Source organism: Melanostigma gelatinosum (assembly GCF_949748355.1).
Source record: "Melanostigma gelatinosum genome assembly, chromosome: 14".
NCBI classification, from domain to species: domain Eukaryota; kingdom Metazoa; phylum Chordata; class Actinopteri; order Perciformes; family Zoarcidae; genus Melanostigma; species Melanostigma gelatinosum.
The window spans coordinates 6665732-6686571 of record NC_136647.1 but is presented as its reverse complement, the minus strand read 5'-3'; the positions used below and the strand labels follow the sequence as shown (position 1 = coordinate 6686571).

Below are 20840 nucleotides of genomic sequence, written 5' to 3'. Positions count from 1 at the left end.
CAACTCTTGAGAAGAAGCTCTGTTGGATATGGTGTCCGAAACATCCTCAGGATAATACTGGTCATGCTCCCATACTCGTGATGACGACAATGACAGGACTATTTCATTTTGTGTGAAAAGAATAGCGAGCCGCAAGACCATGTTACTACTATTTTTGCAAAATGTAATAAAGGAAATGTTGGACTTTTATGTCACCGCATTCATCAAATGATGGACTTTCAGGTGGAATAATAACAATGCATCTCCTGTCACTTTAGGGCAGCTATAGACACTTATCCTGCAACAGAGCCGTTATAAAGAACAAAGACTAGCAACAATCAGAGCTTAATCTACCCCAGCACTGACCCCGACTCACTGCTATCATCTTGATCTTAGTATAATTGCATCTTTGATTGAAAAACAGCACACTGTTTTAGTAAAGTATACACAACAGATAGAGGGGGCTTATGTGAATTTGGAAAGATTATGTGTGCAATTGCCATCCAGAGCCATGAAAATAACAGTGAATTCCAGCACCTAAGATAAGACATGGGGCGGGCAGATTGAGAGGTAGAACAAGCAATGTCACTGCAGCTGGCCATGCAAGGACCAAATCTGTGCATGAGGGAGAAAAAGATAAGCCAGTGGCAATAAAATCACTCATGACCTAATAATTATTAAAAATGAAATGGCTGGGGGTCAGGAAACAGTTATATATATGCTGATGAGCCTGAAAGTATTTTACATTTCTCTTAATGTCACTGAATCACATTAAAAGACCAAAACCAACAGCGCATTAGTCGGTCTCTCAATACTACTTAGCTCCTCTGACCTTTCCATTAGTTCCCACTGAAGGCTCGTTGAAAAAATGGCTCACAAATACATTTCTGTTTTCATTTCTATTCCTCACAACAGCTGGGCAGTTTTAGCAAATCTTACTCAAGCGAAAGCGGTCAATGATAATGGAGTACACCAGAGTATTTCAAACATTTAATGAGTATCATCACAGAGTACAAGTGACAAAGCAGCGTGAAATCAGCAGCCAGAATTGGCTCCATGTTGCAGGGCTGAAAACCCTCATTCAGAGGATTCATTTGCGATAGTGCATTGCATCTGGGACACCAGAAAGAAAAAAAGGATTTCCTCTCTCGTCCGTTGTCTTTCCTTTCAGAGGGTTTACATAGTTTACACAAAAATCTGTGGAGCAAAGTGCATGTCCAACAGGGCACCGTCAGAGCGAAACAAAGAAGAGTTTCCACAGACTGACAGTCAGAGTGCACAGATCTACTGCGATCAGCACATCTGAGCGTGGAGCAGCTCTCTCTGAAAGTTGTACAGAACGCCCTGCCCTTCATATATTTATGCGTCATAGTTACTGTGGCTATATTTCTTTACTAGCTTCACCTACAAGTACAATTTCCTGTTTTGGAAAAATACAAAGTAATATAAAACATATATTTAAAAAAAAGCATTTGTTGCCGTGGAGTACAAATCTAGTGTTTTTCTTTTAAAGCCCTGATTAATGAATTAGCAACACAATAAATTCCACCAATCAAGTGACAATATCCAGTGACAGTTGTCGCCAGTATTTCAATTTGACAAGTTTGCCAGCCACTAAAACATATTCAGAGTGCCAATCAGAGTCTCAAGCGTCCGTGTTTGTTTACTGATGACATCGTATTTGTTCGGCAGCTTGATTTCACGAGGAACTTTACGAGGAGAAGCTGATTACGGTGATATTAACCTTTACAGTTCTCTCTGCAGTTGTTCGGAAAAAGAGTCACCACGTACTATCAAAACTGTCCATGACAGAAGGTGGGTGGAGTGGGTACTAAGAGGATGTATTCATAGTCGAAGAGAGTTGGACACAGAAGGTCTAAAACATGATTTCAGAAGTTAAATGATGTCTGACGGGGCGTTGGAGAAAAAAACAATTACAGTGTGTTGCTACCATATGGGCCTTTTCTGCATAACCTGCTGCTACTTCAAGGCCATTATGATTTTTTTAAGTATACTTAAAAAAGTACACAAACAGCGTACTGTGTTTTTAGCACACTGGGGGTTTCTGATGGTGCTGAGCAGGCAGAAGGCCTCCACTGAAGAATACAGAGGATTCATGATCATGTCGAGACCTTTGCATCCTGTGGAGGGTTTTTCCAGCAAGTACGTGGTGACAACTCTGCCTCATCCTCTATCTACCCCTAAAAAGTGCTTACAGTTTGCTATGTTAAACCATCAATGATATGCATGCACAATGCTAAACCAGCAGATAAAATGAAATACATGATTTGGCTCGTTGAAAACGACACGCTGTCTCCACCGCACAGTCTGTCGGCACAGAATGGATCATCGGCCAAGTTGCTTGCAGGTCGGACGCACGGCTCAAGGAGGTTGTTGGGGGATTCGTTCGGGGCTTTATTTAACGCTGACTATCGAGGTGCTGTGGATGGACTCGATGATGGCGGCCAGGCGACTGCACAGGTCGTGGGCCTGCTGGTTGACATGGACTTTGGGTGGGTCTTTAAGAACGACTGTATCAGCTGAACCATCCAGAACCCGGGGCAGAAACTCACCCAGCTTCACCTGCAATGAGTCTGAAAACAAAGGGAGAGCAGTAACAATGCTGTGCTTATCACTTTAATATGCATGCTCTGTAGGCAGAGCAGATGAGGAATGTACCTCGCTAATCTTTTTTTTGTGTAGAGATCAAAGCAATGAGGCAGAATGTGTTGATTGGTGGGCTTTACCGGTGCTGATAAGCAGATTCTGTGTGTGAACAGAGTGAGTTCTCAATATCAGCGTGCACTGGCACTCCATTGTAGTTTGGAGTCACTTGTCTTTCTTCCTGCGTGGTCCAGTTTGTGATTCTGATACTAGAAAGTAAGAGCCGATTGCTTGTTGTCATGTTTGAATCTCGTACGTTTCACCACGCGTCTGTATGCGCCCAGTGTGATGAGGGGTATTTACAGTATTGTCACAATGCTCAGGCTGTAATTGACTGGAGGAAGTAATAAGTAAATGTAATGTAATGTGACACTCATATGTTTCAGATGCAGTACCGGCGTCTAACCACAGGGTGTCGCCATCGCACTTGTGACCTGGTCTATGACACATGTGAAGCTACTTACTTTCTCTTAGGAGTAATATGCTCATTCATAGCAACCCTAGCTTACCGTTTCTGTTAGACTAATTATTGTAATGTTTATTGATATATATTTGTGTTTCAATGAATCTTGGTGTGACGATTTAGTACGATATATATATCACATTGACTAAACTACGCAAATAAATGCTACGAGCACACAGTACAGTTCAGAGAAGAAGTTGCATCTCCTCATCTTCATTCCTGTGTCCTGATAATGTTGTAATAAGAGCTACCAATGTGTCGATTCAACTGATCTTACCGTCCATGTCCTGGCCCAGGCAGCAGCACCAGTGGCTGCGGACGCTCTCCATGGCGTTGCTGTCTTCCTGGGATAAAGCCGAGTCTCGGCTCATCAGGTGAAGGCAGGGGATGACGGCCTCGTCCATGATGGCGATGCCCTCCTCCACATTGATCTCCTCACCGCTGCAAAACAGCCGGGATGCACTTTCATTCAATGCCTGCAGGGTGGAGGAGGAGGAGGAGGAGGAGGAGGAGGAGAGAGTAAACGTTATTGTCACGAGGATTTCCTCTGTATTTACCGTACCATGTTGTGTGTTTGATCGGTTTATAAGAACATTGCATCATCAGATGAGTTGCCTGATATTGAGTAGATATTATGGTTACGTGTTGGTGCCTCTTGATATATACATTTGCAAGTTAATGATCAAAACCTGAAATTCTCCATCACCTTAATTCTACTATGAATAATGAGCACAGTAAGGAGGACTCGGAGTAGCAAATGACATCCCGAATCAAGCATGAGGTAATGAGAAATGAAAACATGTTTATGCCATATGATCGGAAGCTCCAGAACAGACACTAAACAGGATTTGAGGTGAGGTTCTCATCTCAACTTCTGGTTCCAGGGTCAATGATGAACTTTGAACTTCATCGTCACTTTTTCAAATATAACAAAACAAAAATGTCCGCATTGCTGACTGCATTGTATGAACTGCTGAGACTGTAAGTAGGACACTGAGCCAAGTGCTTCTTATCTAAAACTTTTGTCCTGCTGGTGACACAGTCTAAATATAGCAATGTTGGTCTGTTTGTCCTCCAGTCTGTTTGTTCCAGAGCAAGATATGTCGGTAACTATTGGCCAAATTTCATGAAATGTCACATGGACACCGATAGTTTCCAGAGGACAACTGCTATGATTCTGATGACTTCTGAAATGTCCCATAATGCAGCAGGCCAAAATTTCTAATTGTATACAAGAAATGTCAAATTACAGGAGCAGACTGACATCAAAGTTACATTTTCATATTGCAACTTTCATTCAAACAACCTCTTCATTGTTATTCTAACCTCTATGAAGAAGGATTGAGGTCAGTGATGTCATGCTTCACAATAATGTACTGCAGTCACACACACTACTCACAGTGAGGCATTTCCTCCTGTAGACGGCAATAAGAGACTTGTCCACGCCGCGTTTCTCTCCATTCTTCAGCAGGGTGGCGTTGGTCTCGTACGCATGAGCCAGGAAGATCAGTGCCTCCCGTATCCTGCAGCACACACACACACACACACACACGCCAACGGTCATGTCATTATCTGCAATTTATTGATCTGATTTATTGTGTAGTGGTGGTTTACATTCGACACCTACCTCCCATGCTGGTAGTGCTCCAGTCCAGTCAGCTGGTAGACAAACACCGTTCTGAACAGCCTGTAGTCATCATGCCACTGCTGTGAAAGAGCACACAGGACCAAAAAAACAATTACTCCATTTGTTATTCGCGCTGTTTTCTCAATTTTCTGATCACATGTTTCTGTCACTCAGCGAGGCATTTATTCCATTTCACTCCTGTCTTAAAGGACAAGGCTGGCGATATTCTGTATTTGTATTACTGTCAACAAATATAACAACAAGAAAGCAACAGATGTATCCTTTTAATAAGTGATATATCTGAATATATAAGTTTGTATTACATTCAAGTGTGTCAACCTTTGGTCCAATAGGCATGAAGTTGCACTGAACAGATGCCTGTCCCTCATTTTATGTCTCTAACGTCTCTTTGCTGTTTCAGTACACTGCCATGCTGTATGTAGCAAGATTGATCTGACGATATTGTTTTTAACAAATGTCTGTCTCAAATTTACATTTACTGTCTATGTCTTGGTATACTTTTCTTGAACTTAAAGCAATCAAAGACGGCAGCAAAAACAGAATAACTTCCAGCGAAATTAGTACAAAAATGGGACAGATAAAAACAGTGCATCTGTCAATATCCAAAATGTTAGAGGTCAGCCCACCAAGTACTCATCCATATCCATGTCGTCTGGCTTGATTAGGCGCAGCTTGGTTCGAGCTTCCCTCTTGATACTGATGGCCCTGCATGTACAGAAAGGACATCATGGATGCTTTTAATTTACAAAAGGATTGGAACAGTCACACTGTGATGCAGTTCTCCGCTCTGGACACTAGATGGCGGTATAAGCATGCTGAATGCTCTAGGACTTGTTTTTCTAAGTATTATCACCTGCTGCTGCTCTGAGTGAAGCCACATTTTACATTATTTACTCACCTACTTCTGCTTTGTGTAAACATTGTAAACAACCAGATAGAAAACTCTCGAACATTAAATGTTTTCAAATCAATTCATCACGGCTCCGAATGCTTTTAGCCTCATAACTCGTTGATATATAATGTAACAGAAAAAGGTCTGTAACCAAATGTCTTTTTTAAACATTCAAAGCTTCTATTGAGGCTTTTGAATAAAGATTTGGATGTCTGTAGTGGTGTTTTGTGTCATCATCACCCGCTCTTTTTGGAAATGATTACGTCTATCTTTTTAAAAGAAATGTTTGACTCTTGGAGTTAACGTCTTTTTGGAGTTACCAGAAATATTTGTATCACACGAGTCAGAAACAATCCTTCGCAGCCACCACTGGAAACTAATTCAACAAATAGTTTAATACTAATACATATTTGTGTAGCCTGATTTTATCTGCAACTAGGCAGACATATTGGATTTAAACAGAATGAGTAGACATGCCAAAAAAAAGAGGAAGCTGTGCAGCATAAAAATGTTGATTTAGAATTTAGAGGTTTCTCTGGATTTGGGGGTTTTTCATATCCACTTTCTTTTACAATGTCTGAGACTCGTCCATGAGCCATTTGTCTGTATCTGTGTGTACCTTTCATCGAAGCGCAGGTTGCGGTCGGTAAACTGCTCCAACAGCGTCCTCTCAATAATGCGATTGGGTGCCTTGTTCTGAAAGAAGTAGACCAGAGCGTGCTGCAGACGAGCATCCTCCTGGGGTGTGGTCTCCTCCTGGGAGAGCTCAAACAAGCGGGAATACTCCTCGTGGAAGGCCTGAGAGAACAATGGATCAATCCGTCAATACGCTCATGGTGGGAAAACTATAAAAAGGTAGATGGGCGGATTTAATTTGATGCAACCCAACAGTGACTGATCGTGACCTCTGAATGAATCATACAACAAGAGTTTCGGTGCTAATACATTCTCCGCATCACATCTGAATGTTTTTCTGTTCTTAATTCTAATAAATATGTGGGGAAAATAAGAACTGTTCAAAACTATATAGAGAGGAAAGATTGCTCTTAAATGTAAAGGAATCAGTTTAATGTAGCAATGTGGCAAAACTATTTCAGAAAACAATGATTATTTAAATATTTTGTGAAATGTAGATCTGATGTGAGATGCAATACATACCTTGATGAGGCCAGCCTCAGGGCCTTCCTTGTCGAAGGTTTGCCTGGCCTTGGCTATGGCTAGAATGACGCCCTGCATAGCTGGAGTCAGCATCATCTGGGAAATGAGGAGGAAGATGAGATTATAACACCAGCTGGGCAGCAAACCGTTTGAGAATGAAAGCTGCTCATTATGTCTGTGTAAAGACCCTGCACTGTTGAGGGCTGCACCACATGTCCATATTCTGGGATGTTGCAAACATATTGTATATTTGTTTGCTCAAATAGGACTCTGGTGGCGGTCGTGTCAGAGATGGAAAACATCCTTAAAGTCAGAAACTAAAACTGTGAAACAGCAACATTTAGACACAACGCTGTGAATGAGCAGCAGGAACAGCTTACATGTACAGGCCTTCATTTTAACTTCTGTGTTTGAGTGGCAAAAACATGGGGGGGATTGGTTAATTATTAATTGTAAACATCAGATCTGAAAAAGTAAACCTCGTGGCAAGTTGAAAAAAAAGCATTCACATCTTAAGTCTAAGGTAAAATATAATAATGTATTGAAGGAGTCAACAAAAACATAGCTGCATCCCGGAAGACTCAGAATAGACAAATCCTTTCTTCTATTGCTTTTATGTATTCATGATAACACATTCTGACCTCTTCATTGTATCCATCAGCATCAGCTCTGACCATGATCCTGCCCACGTTGGGGATCTCCACTTCTGAGACCTCGTCCTCAGTCTGTCGCTGTCGCTGTCTGGCTGGGACCTCCTGCGCCGCCTCCTCCTCCTCCTCCTCCTCCTCCTCCGCCTCCTCCTCCTCCTCCTGCTGCTGCTTTGCTTCATGTCCAGGTGCCTCTCTGGAAGCCTCTGGGTCGCTTTCAGCTTGAGGGCCAAGGCCTACTGCCTGTGTGTCATCCTTCTTCACTTGGAGGTCAGATGGTGTCGGGTTACTGAGCTCTGCTTCAGGGCCAGAAGTCTTGACAGAGAACCAAGACGCACATTACTATGGCTTCCATCCATCCATCATCGATATATCCGCTAATCCTCTTCAGGGCTTTGCATAGTGTGCCTCCATGTAGAAATACACCCTAACCCTCATCTACACATCTGTATGCATTTCATGTATTCATCATGTATGCAACACCTGTGAAGCAAAGTCTGGAGAATGTTGTGGAGCATGTGTTTCTATTTTAACGGTGAACAGGTGAACACATTGGCTGAGGGAGTGTGTGAAAATAGCTCCTTGTGTCCAGTGAAAGGTTGATCTTATTACATAAAGTCAGGTGGGTCAGCAGACAGTCTGCAGCTGAATACATTTGGAAATACACTTGGTGAGTAATATTCATTTGCATGTGATAAATCAATGTGTCAAATGGAGCTCCCGATATGTCGACAGGACACAAGTGGTAATGAAGTAGTTTACCACTTTATTCAATGCCAAACAGCTTACAATAAATCTTATATTTATGAGGCTTATAATCATGTTCTGTTGACAGAAGTGCTGATTCATCCAATGGTGTAAATAGGGCCATTGTAGGTAAAATAAATAAATAAATAATGACAATTATGGATAGACGATGCAAGGTCGTATTGAACTGCACTGGTGTTTCTAAATATTTTCCCACAACGGAAACTAAAAGTGATGAAGTGTAAATGATATGCCTCTGAACAAGCCGCTGATAGCAGTAATCACTCCTGACCTTTAGTTTATCTGCGCATTACTCTACACCCTGCCTGACATTAAGCCTGGACCTCCATTGCTATGCTAAGTGGTGAAATTATATCCTTGACCCAGATGTACACACTTTATTTTTGTGGCCTACAATTACTGACCCATACTCTACAGGGGGGGGGGCATAGCAGAACTTGCCCAGGGGAGTCACAGACGTGCCCACCTGACACTGAAGCTCTCTCTCAGCCGAGGTGCAGCCCTGGCTGGGCCCCGTGGTGTCAGTGACTGCCGCACTGCTGGTGTCGTCTGGATGGCAGCCGGGGCTCTGGGGTAATGGTGGTGGCGTTAATTCACATTCTTTTGGGGTAAAAAAAAAAGAGACAGGAGAGAGACTGTGAGAGCGCACACATGACTGATAAAATGTACTGTTCAGTAGTCAGTTGTACTTGTACAGTGGCTATAAGAACCTCGCCCCATTCCCTTTTCTCTAGCCACCACTACAGACCTTCAGGCTTCTCTCTGGGATCCGGCTCTGGGTCTTTCGCTGCTTCTGTGTCTGGTTCTGGCTCTGAAGAAGCTCCCTGCTCCAGCTCCTCAGTGGTTGGTCCTGACTGGGGTGCTGGCTCAACTGGTGTTTGGTGTACATTGACTGGACCGGGGTTTGGGGGCTCTGCAGAGGCTGTCGACTCTCCCTGTGGGGTGGCGGTCTGGCAGAACTGCTCCTCCCATTCACTGAGCTCCTGCTGGAACCAGCGGTTGTCTTCATGGACGTAGCGTCTGAGGACGGTTGGCAGGGAGTCCATGCCGTGCAGCACCTGGCCGGTCTCATCATCTGTGTCTTCTAGGTGGATGTGGGGTAGTGTCATTAATAGACTTACACAATAAAACCCACGTACTGACAGTAAGTACTTAAGAAATGACAGGAGAATTAGTTAATTGTTATTACACACGATAGCATTCTCCCATTTGCATAATTAGTTACATTTTTATTACAGACAGGGACTGAGCTTTTACTGTTATAGTTTCTAACATTATGGAATAGCCGTTAAACATGAGGTTAGCTGAGTCAGAGCTACATTAAACATATGTAAATATTCTTTTAACTTCTATAATTGATAAGCACTCTTTTTTACATGATTGTGTGTTGTTTTTACTCCCTTGCACACATCATCTTGTTCCTTGCTTGCAAGGAAGAACATTACTTATGAATGCTTTCTGACAAACATGGACAAAAACACACGTGGCGATATCTATGCAGTATGATCCGACATTCAGTCTAGGATTATTCTAAATGAATCTAATCTGATAAAATCAAATCATATAACTGAAAAACACACACAGAGATGTACCTGTGACAAGGTTGGGTAACCTGTCATCAATGTACATCAGGCAGTAGGCACTGGCGTTGGTCATTCCACCAAAGGAGTCTCGCTCCAGCTCCTCCCATGACGACTCGGTGATGCTTACATCATTGTACTTCATCCAGCGCTTGTTGGCATGGTCGTAAATGTAGGCCCAGTAATGGCCTGCTGATGCCTGGCCTTCATGGACGAGCACGGCATGGAGTCTGTAGGGTGCCTAAATATTCGGACAGTGGGAGACAGCGTTGAATCGCCACTGTACACCTACATCATTGGGATCAAATATTAGGCTACTGAGATGTGACTGTGCTGCTCTGTATTCACATTCATCAGATCTGCTTGTATCTTATTTGTATTCTGTTGACTTGTTTACGTTACATTATTTTTCTGTTCCTCCACGGAGATCAATACAGTTTCATCTAATCTCCGTCGATGCACTTTCCGCAGCTCCAGTAGTAAAACATGTGATTGAATTGCTGTTTGTCAGAGTGAATGAGGCGAGTGTGAGTCTTACCTGGCAGAGACAGTTGTCTATGTACATGCCCTCCAGCGTCTGAGTGAGCCTGTCAATACTGGCCTTTAGCTCTGACACACGTACACACAAAAACAAAAGACAGAAAGAAACCACAGAAATGAAGTACACATATAGCGATGGGGAAATCTATCTTTTTTTAGGTTTTTTTTATTTCTTTTACCCAATATTTCCCTCATAAAAGGACAGTTTGGGAGAGCAGGGCTTGACAATTGACATATAATCTATTTCCTGGGAAAAGCATTTCGCAGCTAAAGAGCCCAAAAACAGAGCCCATGCTGCTAAGATAGCTAAAGAACATCAAGACTATGTTCTACGGACCTTTATTAAAAGCAATGTTAGCGTGTACACTGTAATAGAAGCACACCATTTATGTCATTCTCTACTTCTGTCCTCCAACGCTGCAGGCAGGTCTTCACAAAGAGCAGCTCTTCTTCAGTGACGCTGTGGGGGGCTGGGTGTGGTGGGCAGTCAACCGGCAGTCTGCACTGGGTGAAGGGCTTGTATATGGGGGTCCGCTGACAACTGGAAACACTGGAAACCGGACCCTCCAATGAATCTGTGTCTTCTGGTTCACTGGGAAATGAGAAGGAGAACGATTCGGTGTCATGTAAGTTTCGTAAAGAAGGAACTTTGGTCTGTTTATGCTGTGCTAGTAAAAGTCTGTCGACGGTCATTTATTCAGGGGCCATTGCCTTGGCTCGTACAGTTCTCTGGTCCTCTGTGTACTCAACCTGGTGTCTTTGGAGATGACTTCACTAAGGTGGTGGCTTGCAGGAGTCGGAGAAGCTGGTCTCAGATCTTCAGCCGGGGAAACACTTGTGGGCTTGGTGGTAGCGAACTCCAGCACAAACTGCAGCATGTCAGCAAGAGGATACTTGGTAGGTCCAGAGCCATAGTTTTTGTAGCTGTTAATAAAGACAGGACACGATTTCTACAAGATTTGTTGCCAAAAAGTGGAGAGGTTTAAAAGTCATATCTCAGCTTTAAGAGGTAACTTACCACTCGAGTTTCTGTTGAAGGGCAGCTAGTTGATCCCTGAGTTTTTTCACTTCTCCTCTCCTCTCATGGGTCTGTTCTATGTTATTGTGAAGATATCTGTACATAGAAAAATCAGGCAATTCCCAAAATCGATCAGTACACGTGTGAAAGATTTGTTGTAACACCTGACTAGACAAGCAACAACCTTGATTGTTTTTCGACACATTTGTAATTCACTGAGCCCTATGATGGCATACGTTTGAGATAATCAGAGTGAAAAGTGGTGCAGGCATGTGTCCTTTAAAGTTATGGACTGTGGAAGCTCCTTTTCCCCGTAGAAACAAGGGAAACTGAAGGAATGTACATGTCTCCTGTGTTATCTGTTCAAAGCTCACCTGTCCATATAAATGATTTGTGGGAACTCCAGTTTCTTGTGTATCTTTTCAGGACGACCCAGCTGGGTGTTGAATTCAAATCTAGACAGTTCAAATGTCAAGACTGGTGGTAACTTTTTGAACCATCTCTGCAACCAAGAGAAAACATGACACCGGATAAGCATCAGAAAACACCACATGCGTAGAAATGCCATTGTTAGTCGGTTGTTGAAATTGTTTACCTCACGGCCAGATGTGACGCCGTGATCCGAATGCAGAGACTCGATCTCTTTCTCAACCATAGCGCCTTCCAGGCATTCATCCAGGTTATTGAAGCCGTTGACTTGCAGGGGGTACTGGCCAAACTGCTCGATATTACACAACGTCTTACCTAAGCAGAGTCACAGAGATGTGAGTGACTGAGAACAGAAGTCATATTGATGTCACTGTGACAAACACTAATATAAAACTCATACCCTCATGTCTTCTTTCTGTCACGAAGGTACCATAGAAAAGCTGCACCATGGGGTTTTTCTGTTTGTCTTCTACCTTACTGAAAGCAAAACATGACATTGTGTTATTGTAATTCGGCACACAAAGAGAGAATAATGTGGATGACATCAACATATAACTTACTCATTGGCAGCCAGCTGAAATGCATCCTCTAGCCAGTCAAGCAGTTTGTGGGAAAACTCACTGACATCCTGAAATGAAGACAAAAGATAAGATAAGCTGTGAAGTTGGAATAGGAAAGGATTAAGTCAGGGTCAAAGAATGAATAAAGTCACATGAGCTGACTATTGAACTTGGAAACAGTAGCTTAACAAACAAAAAAACGTTCCTAAGGGCTTCAACCTCATCTCAACATCTGGCTAAGAAAATTTCCCACTTCTCACCTCATCGGTGCGCACTCTGGGAAGGCAGTTAAGACACGGGGCCTCCCATCACAGGATGCAGCCTGTCTACACTTTCAGCTGTCCTTAAGTTAAGTGCTGTACCTGTTGGGCCTCGGTGGTCCTGAAGGCGTCTCGCAGTAACTCCACAGCAGCAGAAGGATCCACAAACCTGCGGGTGGAGCCCACCATGAGAGCAAACAGACAGCGCAGCTCCTGCATGAAAGCTATGTTCCTCTTGTCCTGTTAACACAAGTTCAGAGTCAAACTTCACCCCTGTGACACGAACACATGGTGGCTATGTTCATAAGAACAGAACATCTCCACAGCTTGATCACCTCTTATGTGTATGAATTAGACATTTTAACATGAAATTATTCAAACAAATCTCCTGTGAAAATGGCAGTGGCAGAGTAACCAACTGTTGTGCATGGAGGTTACTCACAGAATGGCTCTTACACTTCTCCAGTATTCGCTCAGACAGATGGTAGCTGAGAACCAGCCTCCTGAACATGGGCAGGTGGAACAGTGACTGCAACAAGACAACAAAACAAGGTTTCAGATGTTGGCAAATCATGGTAACAGTGGTCATGCATTGCAGTGGTGGTATAACTTCAAGATCAAGGAAGAAACTTGTTCCTCGAACAACACAGTCAATGATATTTAGCTCGTTAGCATGTGCGCCTTACATTGATATGTTTCACCATATACTACATGGGAGTTTTAATAGATTTAGATGACAATAAAATAGGAAATTACAAATTAGTAAAAAGTGGTTTTCTGACTTTAATGAAACATGTAGTTTGCGGTTCTTCCTGCAAGACACAGAGCTTCTTAAGATGCTCCAAACCTTCTACGAGTGGGTGGGACGCACTCATTAATCTGTAATCTTTTCTATAATGTTACGATGCCTTCGGGAGAAACCTTTTAAGTGTCACAAGGATTTACTATCATCTCAGTTTTCAGATGGTTTTGTGAAGCGAGACGTACGGGAAATATACTCTCACGTTGAGGCAAAAAGCATGAGAGTAGGTAGTGGGGTTAGACTGTAAGCACTCAGCATTGATGTTGGGCTAACAACATTTCCCTGGTTGTATACAGCACAACTTCTTATCAAAAATAAGGTTTTTTAGTTCATCAGATTGATTCTTCAATCAAATGAATGAAGTGCAAATTTCTATTTTTCCAGTAGTTTTAATAAAATCATAGTTTATATTATTATAAAATAGAATATTTCCTGACTAGTGGCTTAGTATTATACTAGTAACTGTTGGAGAACATATTTTGAAAAAATCAATCCTGAATTTGATGGTATTTGTGTTTCATTTCACACATAATGCTCAGGCACATCAACCATGTCAATTAGTTATGAGCTGCTTCTGTTACTCGCGATAAACTAAATACATTAATAGCAGTCAGATACTCTCATGACACATAAGAGTATGTGTGGTGGTGGTGAGCGAAGCTACTGAGCACTTATGAATATCTTGATGTATAAATTTCCATTTAAGTAGGAAATTCAATTATGGCTTATCTCCATTTTACTGTAATGTATACCACAAAGGATAACAGAGGGAATATGAGCCGACAACTGAATGATGTGGTCACTCAGCCTCAATCTGATAGCATAATTACTTTTTAAAGGGAGACTGCTTTATCAAGAGTCGGGCTCTGTTGAATCTACAACAACCAGTTCAATTGTAACAAACAGTATCGACACCACAAAACAAAAAGAAAACAAAAGGCTATCATTTCAACACCATTTGTATTCAAACAACACTGCCTCATTTCCCTTTTCTACTCCCAGATAATGAACCCTGTCCTTTGGTGGTTTGCTCAGTGGCAAATCTGAGCTCAACAAAGACAAACAATCAGTGTCTCCTCTCTGTCCATTCCAGGATGTCCACTGCTCGCTCCATCATCACATCACTCGCGTTGATTGCATTTCAGTAGAATTGTACCTAGTATGATTTCATATGACAAATAAATTGATTGAACGAGTGTGCTCCAGATTGTTCAGAGAATGAAATTCTAGTATTATTCACTTAGCAGGTATCAGTGCTGTCTACGCTCACCATACCTGGCTTGTTAGCTGAACTGTTTGTACGACTAGACACTTTAAGGAGTCAACTGTTTGTTTGTTTTTCTGGTAGGTACAAACAAAACAGTTTTACGCTTGCCAAAATTAGCATCCCAATTAATATCACAGTTGTTCACGGTGCACCTGGCTAACAAAAGATAGCTAAATGGTGCTAACTTAGCGTTTGTTTTGCTAACGACACCTGCCCTCATCGAGCCTCGATCTTCCGCAAGTCCACCCTCTCGCCCAAATATGGTCACTTCTGGTTTGAAAAAACACTCACTTTGAGCTTCACTTTGGCTCTTCAGAAACCTATGGGTGACGTCACGGAGACTTCGTCCACATTTTATACAGTCTATGGGTGCGACACCTCTGACGGACTAAAGTCAGATATCTTGGAAGGGAAACTCCGAGTCTATAAATGTTTGTTCAGCCAAGTGCGAGAGCCATTTTAAGTTTTAGCAGCAACAGGATATGAGACACTGTTAGAACACTAGGACGCTAGCGCTCTTAACAGACTATATGCTATGTGTTATAATATATTTACTATATATATTACAGGGCACTACTACTGTTACGTACAGAGGTCAGAGAAAACAAAAGGGAAAGATATGGGACTGTGTCTGATATGTGTCAAAGCAGAGTACATCCCCATCACTTTGATGTCAGCAATCTTTCACCCTTATTCTCACCTGGATGACGGCACTGAACCAGCAGGTGTTGCCAACATTGCGAATGCCCACGGGCCAGTCGTCCTGACGGATCCACTCCGCAGGGTTGCACATATCACTCTGGGCTTCGCATCTCTTCCTCTTCATTCTCGCCGCATTCTCCTCTACACTGGCCTCCAGAGCCCTGCAGTACATCAAATGGCCCATTTCAAAGCACTGAACTGACAACTGTATTAAACACAGGTGGACTTAGTTAAGACTCCCTGCCCTGTGCAGAGGTTGAATAAGAAGACTAAATCTCTCAGGAAAACACAAACTGTGTCGTGAGACAGAGACAAATGCATGCTAAATTATTACCATGCTGATGTTTAGCAGGTGAGGATTGTCATGAATAGCATTTCTAGTACAGCTGATAAGAATGTCACGAGTTATGCAGGTATTTGGTCATTAACCAAGGAATGATTCACATAAGTCATTATTATTCATTGTGTGTACATTATTAATGACTGCATCACATTTTGAGCCAATGGATGATTAAAAACTTTGATCTGCAAGTGTGACTGGATGAAAAGTCAGCTGACCATCAATAACAAGCTTACGAATGTCTGTACAAAATGTTATTTCGGTATTGAGATATTTCTGTCTTTGCCAAAAGTGGTGGAGCGACCGACCGACTCACCGTCATTGCCAACCCCAGAACCACTCCACGAGTGTGGCTACAAAGTAAATGCATCTATTTTAGGCTTTCAGCCCATTTGTTTCAACCTCTGATCGACAAGGCTTCAGGCTGATTTATACACATACAGACAATATGAAACAGCTGAGTCTTTCATATTCCCTTCTGTTGTTTCCAGTGGAAAATATATCTCCATTTTCATACGTCACCAGTAAATAAAAAATAAAAAAATCACAGTCACCAGTAACAAAGAAGCATCGCATGACAAGCCGGTTCTCTTGTACCTATTAAATTCTCTCTCCTCTTCCTGGGCATTGTGGGACTCCTGCAGGCTGAGTTCTATGGCCGTCTGCAGTTCATCCTTAGGGAGTCCTGGCAAAACATACAGCAGTGTGTCAGCAAGATCCCACAATTCTAGTAAAAACTGTTTCAATAGGGCAGAACAGATTACATAAACTTTAACACATAAGTGAACAAATGAGTGTTTCAGATTCCATATCTGAAAAGGCCTACAAATGATCCGAACAAGTAAATGTAGTCAGAATTTTGTGCACGCTTGTTTTGTCCCAATGTACCTTTCTGGCCCTCCCAGGCCTCCGCAGAGATCCCCAACTCCTGTGGTTCTCCAGGATCCTGAACCTCTGCAGACTGGGTTGTCAGCAGTCCAACAGCATTTCCAATGTCCCCCTGACTGGCCTTAAAGAGAGGGGACAAGGAAAAGATAAGGCCTGACACATCTAGATATCATTAATCTGCAGAAGATGTAGCAATACAAGAGCAAAATAAGCAAATAGGAAATGCATGCAAATACAAATATAGCAACCACTGAGTAATTACAATAATACAAGCATGTACTTAGATACAGTTAATTAATTAATTACCTAATTAAGGGACCACAGCACCCTTTCTGTGTTTGAAACCAGCAGTAGACAACCATTTCTAATTTTGTATCGAACTCTGAGAGCACGTGCCCCTCCCGAACCTGTGAGCTCCTGCTGTTTCTCTGTCTGCCCCTGGTGCAACAGGTTGGATGATGCCTGAACAACAGTCAGCCAGACTGTTTATTGTACTGCTTGTCAATTATCACTTTTATGAGGCTCCTATTAACTCAAGCTCCTGGGGATTTTTTTCATTTGCAGTTGTGTTTCAAAACATAAGCGGTGTGCTGGGGTGGAAACTAGGCGCCCAGGGGGTGCTTTTAATGTAATCAAATAGTGTTCCTTTAACATTAATTACACAATAACAGCAAGGGCTATGCTTTTTTTTCGCCAACTAGCAGTATGGCTCTAGGGATGGATCCCCATGCCATTTAGAATAGACTTTCATGTTCGCCACAGGATAGTCTGTCTTAACACATCTCTTAACACGTTTACAACATAATAAACACCAATGGTCACCAAAGACCCTGTTCTCTCACACCATCCTCCGGCTGATGTTCATATGTAATACACCACAACTGCTAAGGCTCGAATAGTAACTTGAACTTGGGATTTTGGCTGTAACATCATTTCTGAAATGTCCCCCATGTCATAGGGGGGGTTGAGGATAAGTGTGATTACTGTCAACTAAATGAAACTAAAGAGGAGTTAGACAGTAATGTTAATCAGTCAGTTATCTTAGTCATAAGTGATCTTACAGCATACTGTAGGAATTGCAAATTTGTTTAGCTCAACAGATCTAACAAAAATGCCTTTTGGTCAACTGGAATCTGTGTAATGAAACAGTTGCCTATGTCTTATTATGTGCTTTGATTAAGTTACAAGGCCATTCACTTGCTTGCATTGTAGCAATATAACATAGTACACACAAGGGAGCCACCATCCATTGTCTCCTAAAAGCTGACGATGAGTTCTTGGTTCTTACATTCAGAGCTTTGTGGAGGATCTGAGGGTCCTGGATGCCAGTGATCTCCCTCAGCTGGTTCATCAGGATTTTGCTCTGCGGAGTGAAAGGATTGGACGAAAGGGAAACGATCGTCAAGCTTGAGATACTTGGAGCGTTCCAGCCAACAAGTCCTTTGTGGTACTCACATAGTTTGGGTTAGTGATGGACTGGCATTTGACTCCCATTTGGGCTGACCAAATGGACAAAACTGGGCCACAAGTGGGCCATCCCCTTGAGGTAACAAGCAGATATCCCACTTTTTGCCCAAGAAAGTCCCACTTGCAGTCCACCTTGTCCCACATGCTATTCTTGGGAACACCTGAGGATATGCGTGGGCCTCACTTATAGCCTGTGACCCAGTGTGCAGACACACGTGGGGTCTATATGGAGCTGAAGGACAAATGTCAACATCGTCATGCCTATATGAGGTCCACATGTAAGCTGGGTCATGACAATGGCTGAATGAAACAGAGCCAAACTCAGCGGCTTCAGTAAGCAGCATTGAACGGCATTTTTTGAATTATGCTTATAGTCGCTTTCTTACCAAGAGTTAGATGAGAGGATTGATGATGGACCGATTCCTCCAGGAAGACACTAGTTTCAGCCAACAAATAGTCAAGCACATAACCCCCTCATAAAATGGCAAATTGTCATTTTTATATGTCAGAGATGATGGTAGGCGGACCGTGTTTCAGACAAAGCCAGACTAGCCGTTTCCCACAGTTTCCAGCCAAGCTTAGCTAACTGGCTGCTCGTGGTAGCTTAATATTTACTGCACTGACAAATAAGTGTATTTTTCTGATTGAAAATTATAAAAAAAGGCTTTTTTAAACTGTGTTTGGTCTCTGTGTTTCACAAGGGTATTCTTGGTAAGGGTGACATGTTGAATAATCGATATCAGCCTCATCGTTTCCTTTAAACTAAACTCAAACACTATAATAAATGTGGTGGGGGAAACCAAATGCTATACCCAACATGGCAACATCCCGTCATCCAGCTTTGTACAGGTCATCGACATTTGTAAACACAAACTCTCAAAAGCCGTCATATGTTTAGACCTCATAGACATAAAGTATTGAAAAGTAATAACATAAGCCTGCTGAGTGAGCGGCGCTATATAAAGCCTGCTAACCCAACAGCAGGTGGACATGTCAGGGTATCTCTCTCAGAACACACACACACACACACACACACACACACACACACACACGCACACGCATACACACACAGGACGCCAAGAGCAGGCTGACCAGACTTATATGGAGCCCCGGGGCTATCTGAGACCCTCTGAGCCTCTATTTTAGGTTGCTGACATGGATAGCACGGCTTCTGTTTATCATTCCACTCACCATGCCACCAGACCAGAGTGACTAAGGCAGTGGGTCTCTCTCTCACACACACACACACACACACCTCCTATGTCAATACCAAATAGAAAAATAAGGCAAACAAAGAGTACAACGGAAGTTATACTGTATGTAAACCCTAACCTTGAGTACATAACATCATTAGAAGCTTGGCTCAATGACTGTCTGCTGGAAAGGTTAATTAGAAAGGCAGATGGATAGCGCTGAAGGCTGCTTGAATGGCTACAGAGCCAAATGCTGATTAAATTAAGTGTTACACTCCAGAATGATGCGGTTATTTAATGGAATATGGTAGTGATGAATCATGTGTCCTATGAGACTAACTGAGGACATCAGATGTAAAATGTGAACATTTTATTTATCAGACATTTGTCATATTGGCTGAATTTGCCTTTAAACCAAAATGCCAGTAATTTAGCAAGTAAATACGCAGCTTAAGAAATTAATTTCCAAAATTGAAATTTGACTAGAATACGAGCTTCTTGGTGTATTTTCTTTCTTTTCTAAATATTATGTTAATCTTTTTAATTTTTGTTTTCAACCTAGTGGATAAAAACGATGTTAAAAGTAACTTTAAAATTGCAGATTTTTAGTACAGCTTTGGCCTTCGCACATCATTGGGGTTAGTGTTAACGTTGGTTCCTCGTGCATTCCGTTAAATGTCACTTTGTTATGTTGGCTCCGTCATCCTTTGTGCTCACCGAGTTCGCCGAGTTCTCTCCATCTTCAGTCTGTTCACCTCTCATTGCAGATGAAAAAAGAAAAGACGTGGATTTCTTCCTGTTTTCACCAAACGCTTTCGAGCCCCGACTCCGCGTCAAACCAGCTCCATCTGTCACAATCTCAGAGAGCGACAAGCTGCGCGCGCGCTCACCTGTTAGGACATGCGCGTGGGCGAGAGCGATCGCTAAAGCGCGCGCCCTCTCTTACACAATTAACGTGACAGGACAGTTCTTAATGCAATGCAGTGACAGACTTCCTTAATACCCGGATGCTTTGTGGTGGGATATAACTCTTTAACTCAATAACTGCCCACTTGTACTTTACTTAAGTATTTTCATTTGATCCTACTTACTACACTCCAATTCAGCAGCAAATATTAAACATTTTACTCCACTACATTTATTTAACAAATGTAGTTAGGCCTACCTATCATTAATATGAATTGTAAATTAACGAATAAATGATGATGTGTTATTAGGCTGTAGGTTATGCAGCAGTATTTAAAGTAACTCAAATGAACCCCACCTTTACCAGCTGCAAGATTAAGGTGACGAACACATAAATGCATCACTATTTATATTCCAAAAAATAATACTTTTGGTACTTTTAGTATATTTAGCTGCTAATACTTTTTACTTTTACAAAAGTAAGATTTTGAATGCAGTCTATATGACTTGTGCATCATTTCAAACGCATTACTCTCACTTTTGGTATGCTTCACAAGAAGGAAAGGAGATGGAACAACTAGTTGATTGGAAGTTTAGATCGCATCATGACATCCTCCATACATTTGGTGTGTTCAGCTGGGTTAAAACACCTTTAAAATAACAGATACC

The 20840-nt window shown here is 42.2% G+C and overlaps 1 protein-coding gene across 2 annotated transcripts; it reads right to left on the bottom strand.

Annotated features, from left to right (window-relative positions):
- Positions 1 to 956: 956 nt before the first annotated feature.
- On the bottom strand, positions 957 to 20114 carry usp28 (ubiquitin specific peptidase 28). 2 transcript variants are annotated; one of them, XM_079283032.1, is made up of 26 exons: positions 19983 to 20114; positions 17894 to 17968; positions 16606 to 16726; positions 16315 to 16402; positions 15376 to 15538; positions 13049 to 13135; positions 12709 to 12846; positions 12347 to 12414; positions 12187 to 12263; positions 11953 to 12101; positions 11732 to 11859; positions 11358 to 11453; positions 11090 to 11263; positions 10723 to 10931; positions 10338 to 10408; positions 9812 to 10040; positions 8968 to 9303; positions 8686 to 8819; positions 7446 to 7766; positions 6805 to 6900; positions 6266 to 6444; positions 5381 to 5459; positions 4734 to 4813; positions 4506 to 4629; positions 3384 to 3582; positions 957 to 2573 (listed from the first exon to the last, which is right to left on the bottom strand). In XM_079283032.1, the coding sequence occupies exons 1-26, from the start codon at positions 20025 to 20027 to the stop codon at positions 2395 to 2397; spliced, it is 3645 nt and encodes a 1214-aa protein (XP_079139158.1). In that variant the 5' UTR covers positions 20028 to 20114; the 3' UTR covers positions 957 to 2394. The 2 variants fall into 2 exon arrangements, with proteins under 2 accessions (XP_079139158.1, XP_079139159.1); XM_079283033.1 differs by having other exon boundaries at positions 8968 to 9300.
- Positions 20115 to 20840: the final 726 nt, after the last annotated feature.

Excerpts from the sequence above, each read along its gene's own strand:
- usp28 (XM_079283032.1), bottom strand. The coding sequence starts at position 20,027 with ATGAGAGGTGAACAGACTGAAGATGGAGAGAACTCGGCGAACTCG. Across the intron at positions 13,136-15,375 it reads GGTTCAGTGCCGTCATCCAG|TCACTGTTCCACCTGCCCAT; the intron begins GTGAGAATAAGG and ends GTCTTGTTGCAG. Across the intron at positions 10,932-11,089 it reads GTCATCTCCAAAGACACCAG|TGAACCAGAAGACACAGATT; the intron begins GTTGAGTACACA and ends CTCATTTCCCAG.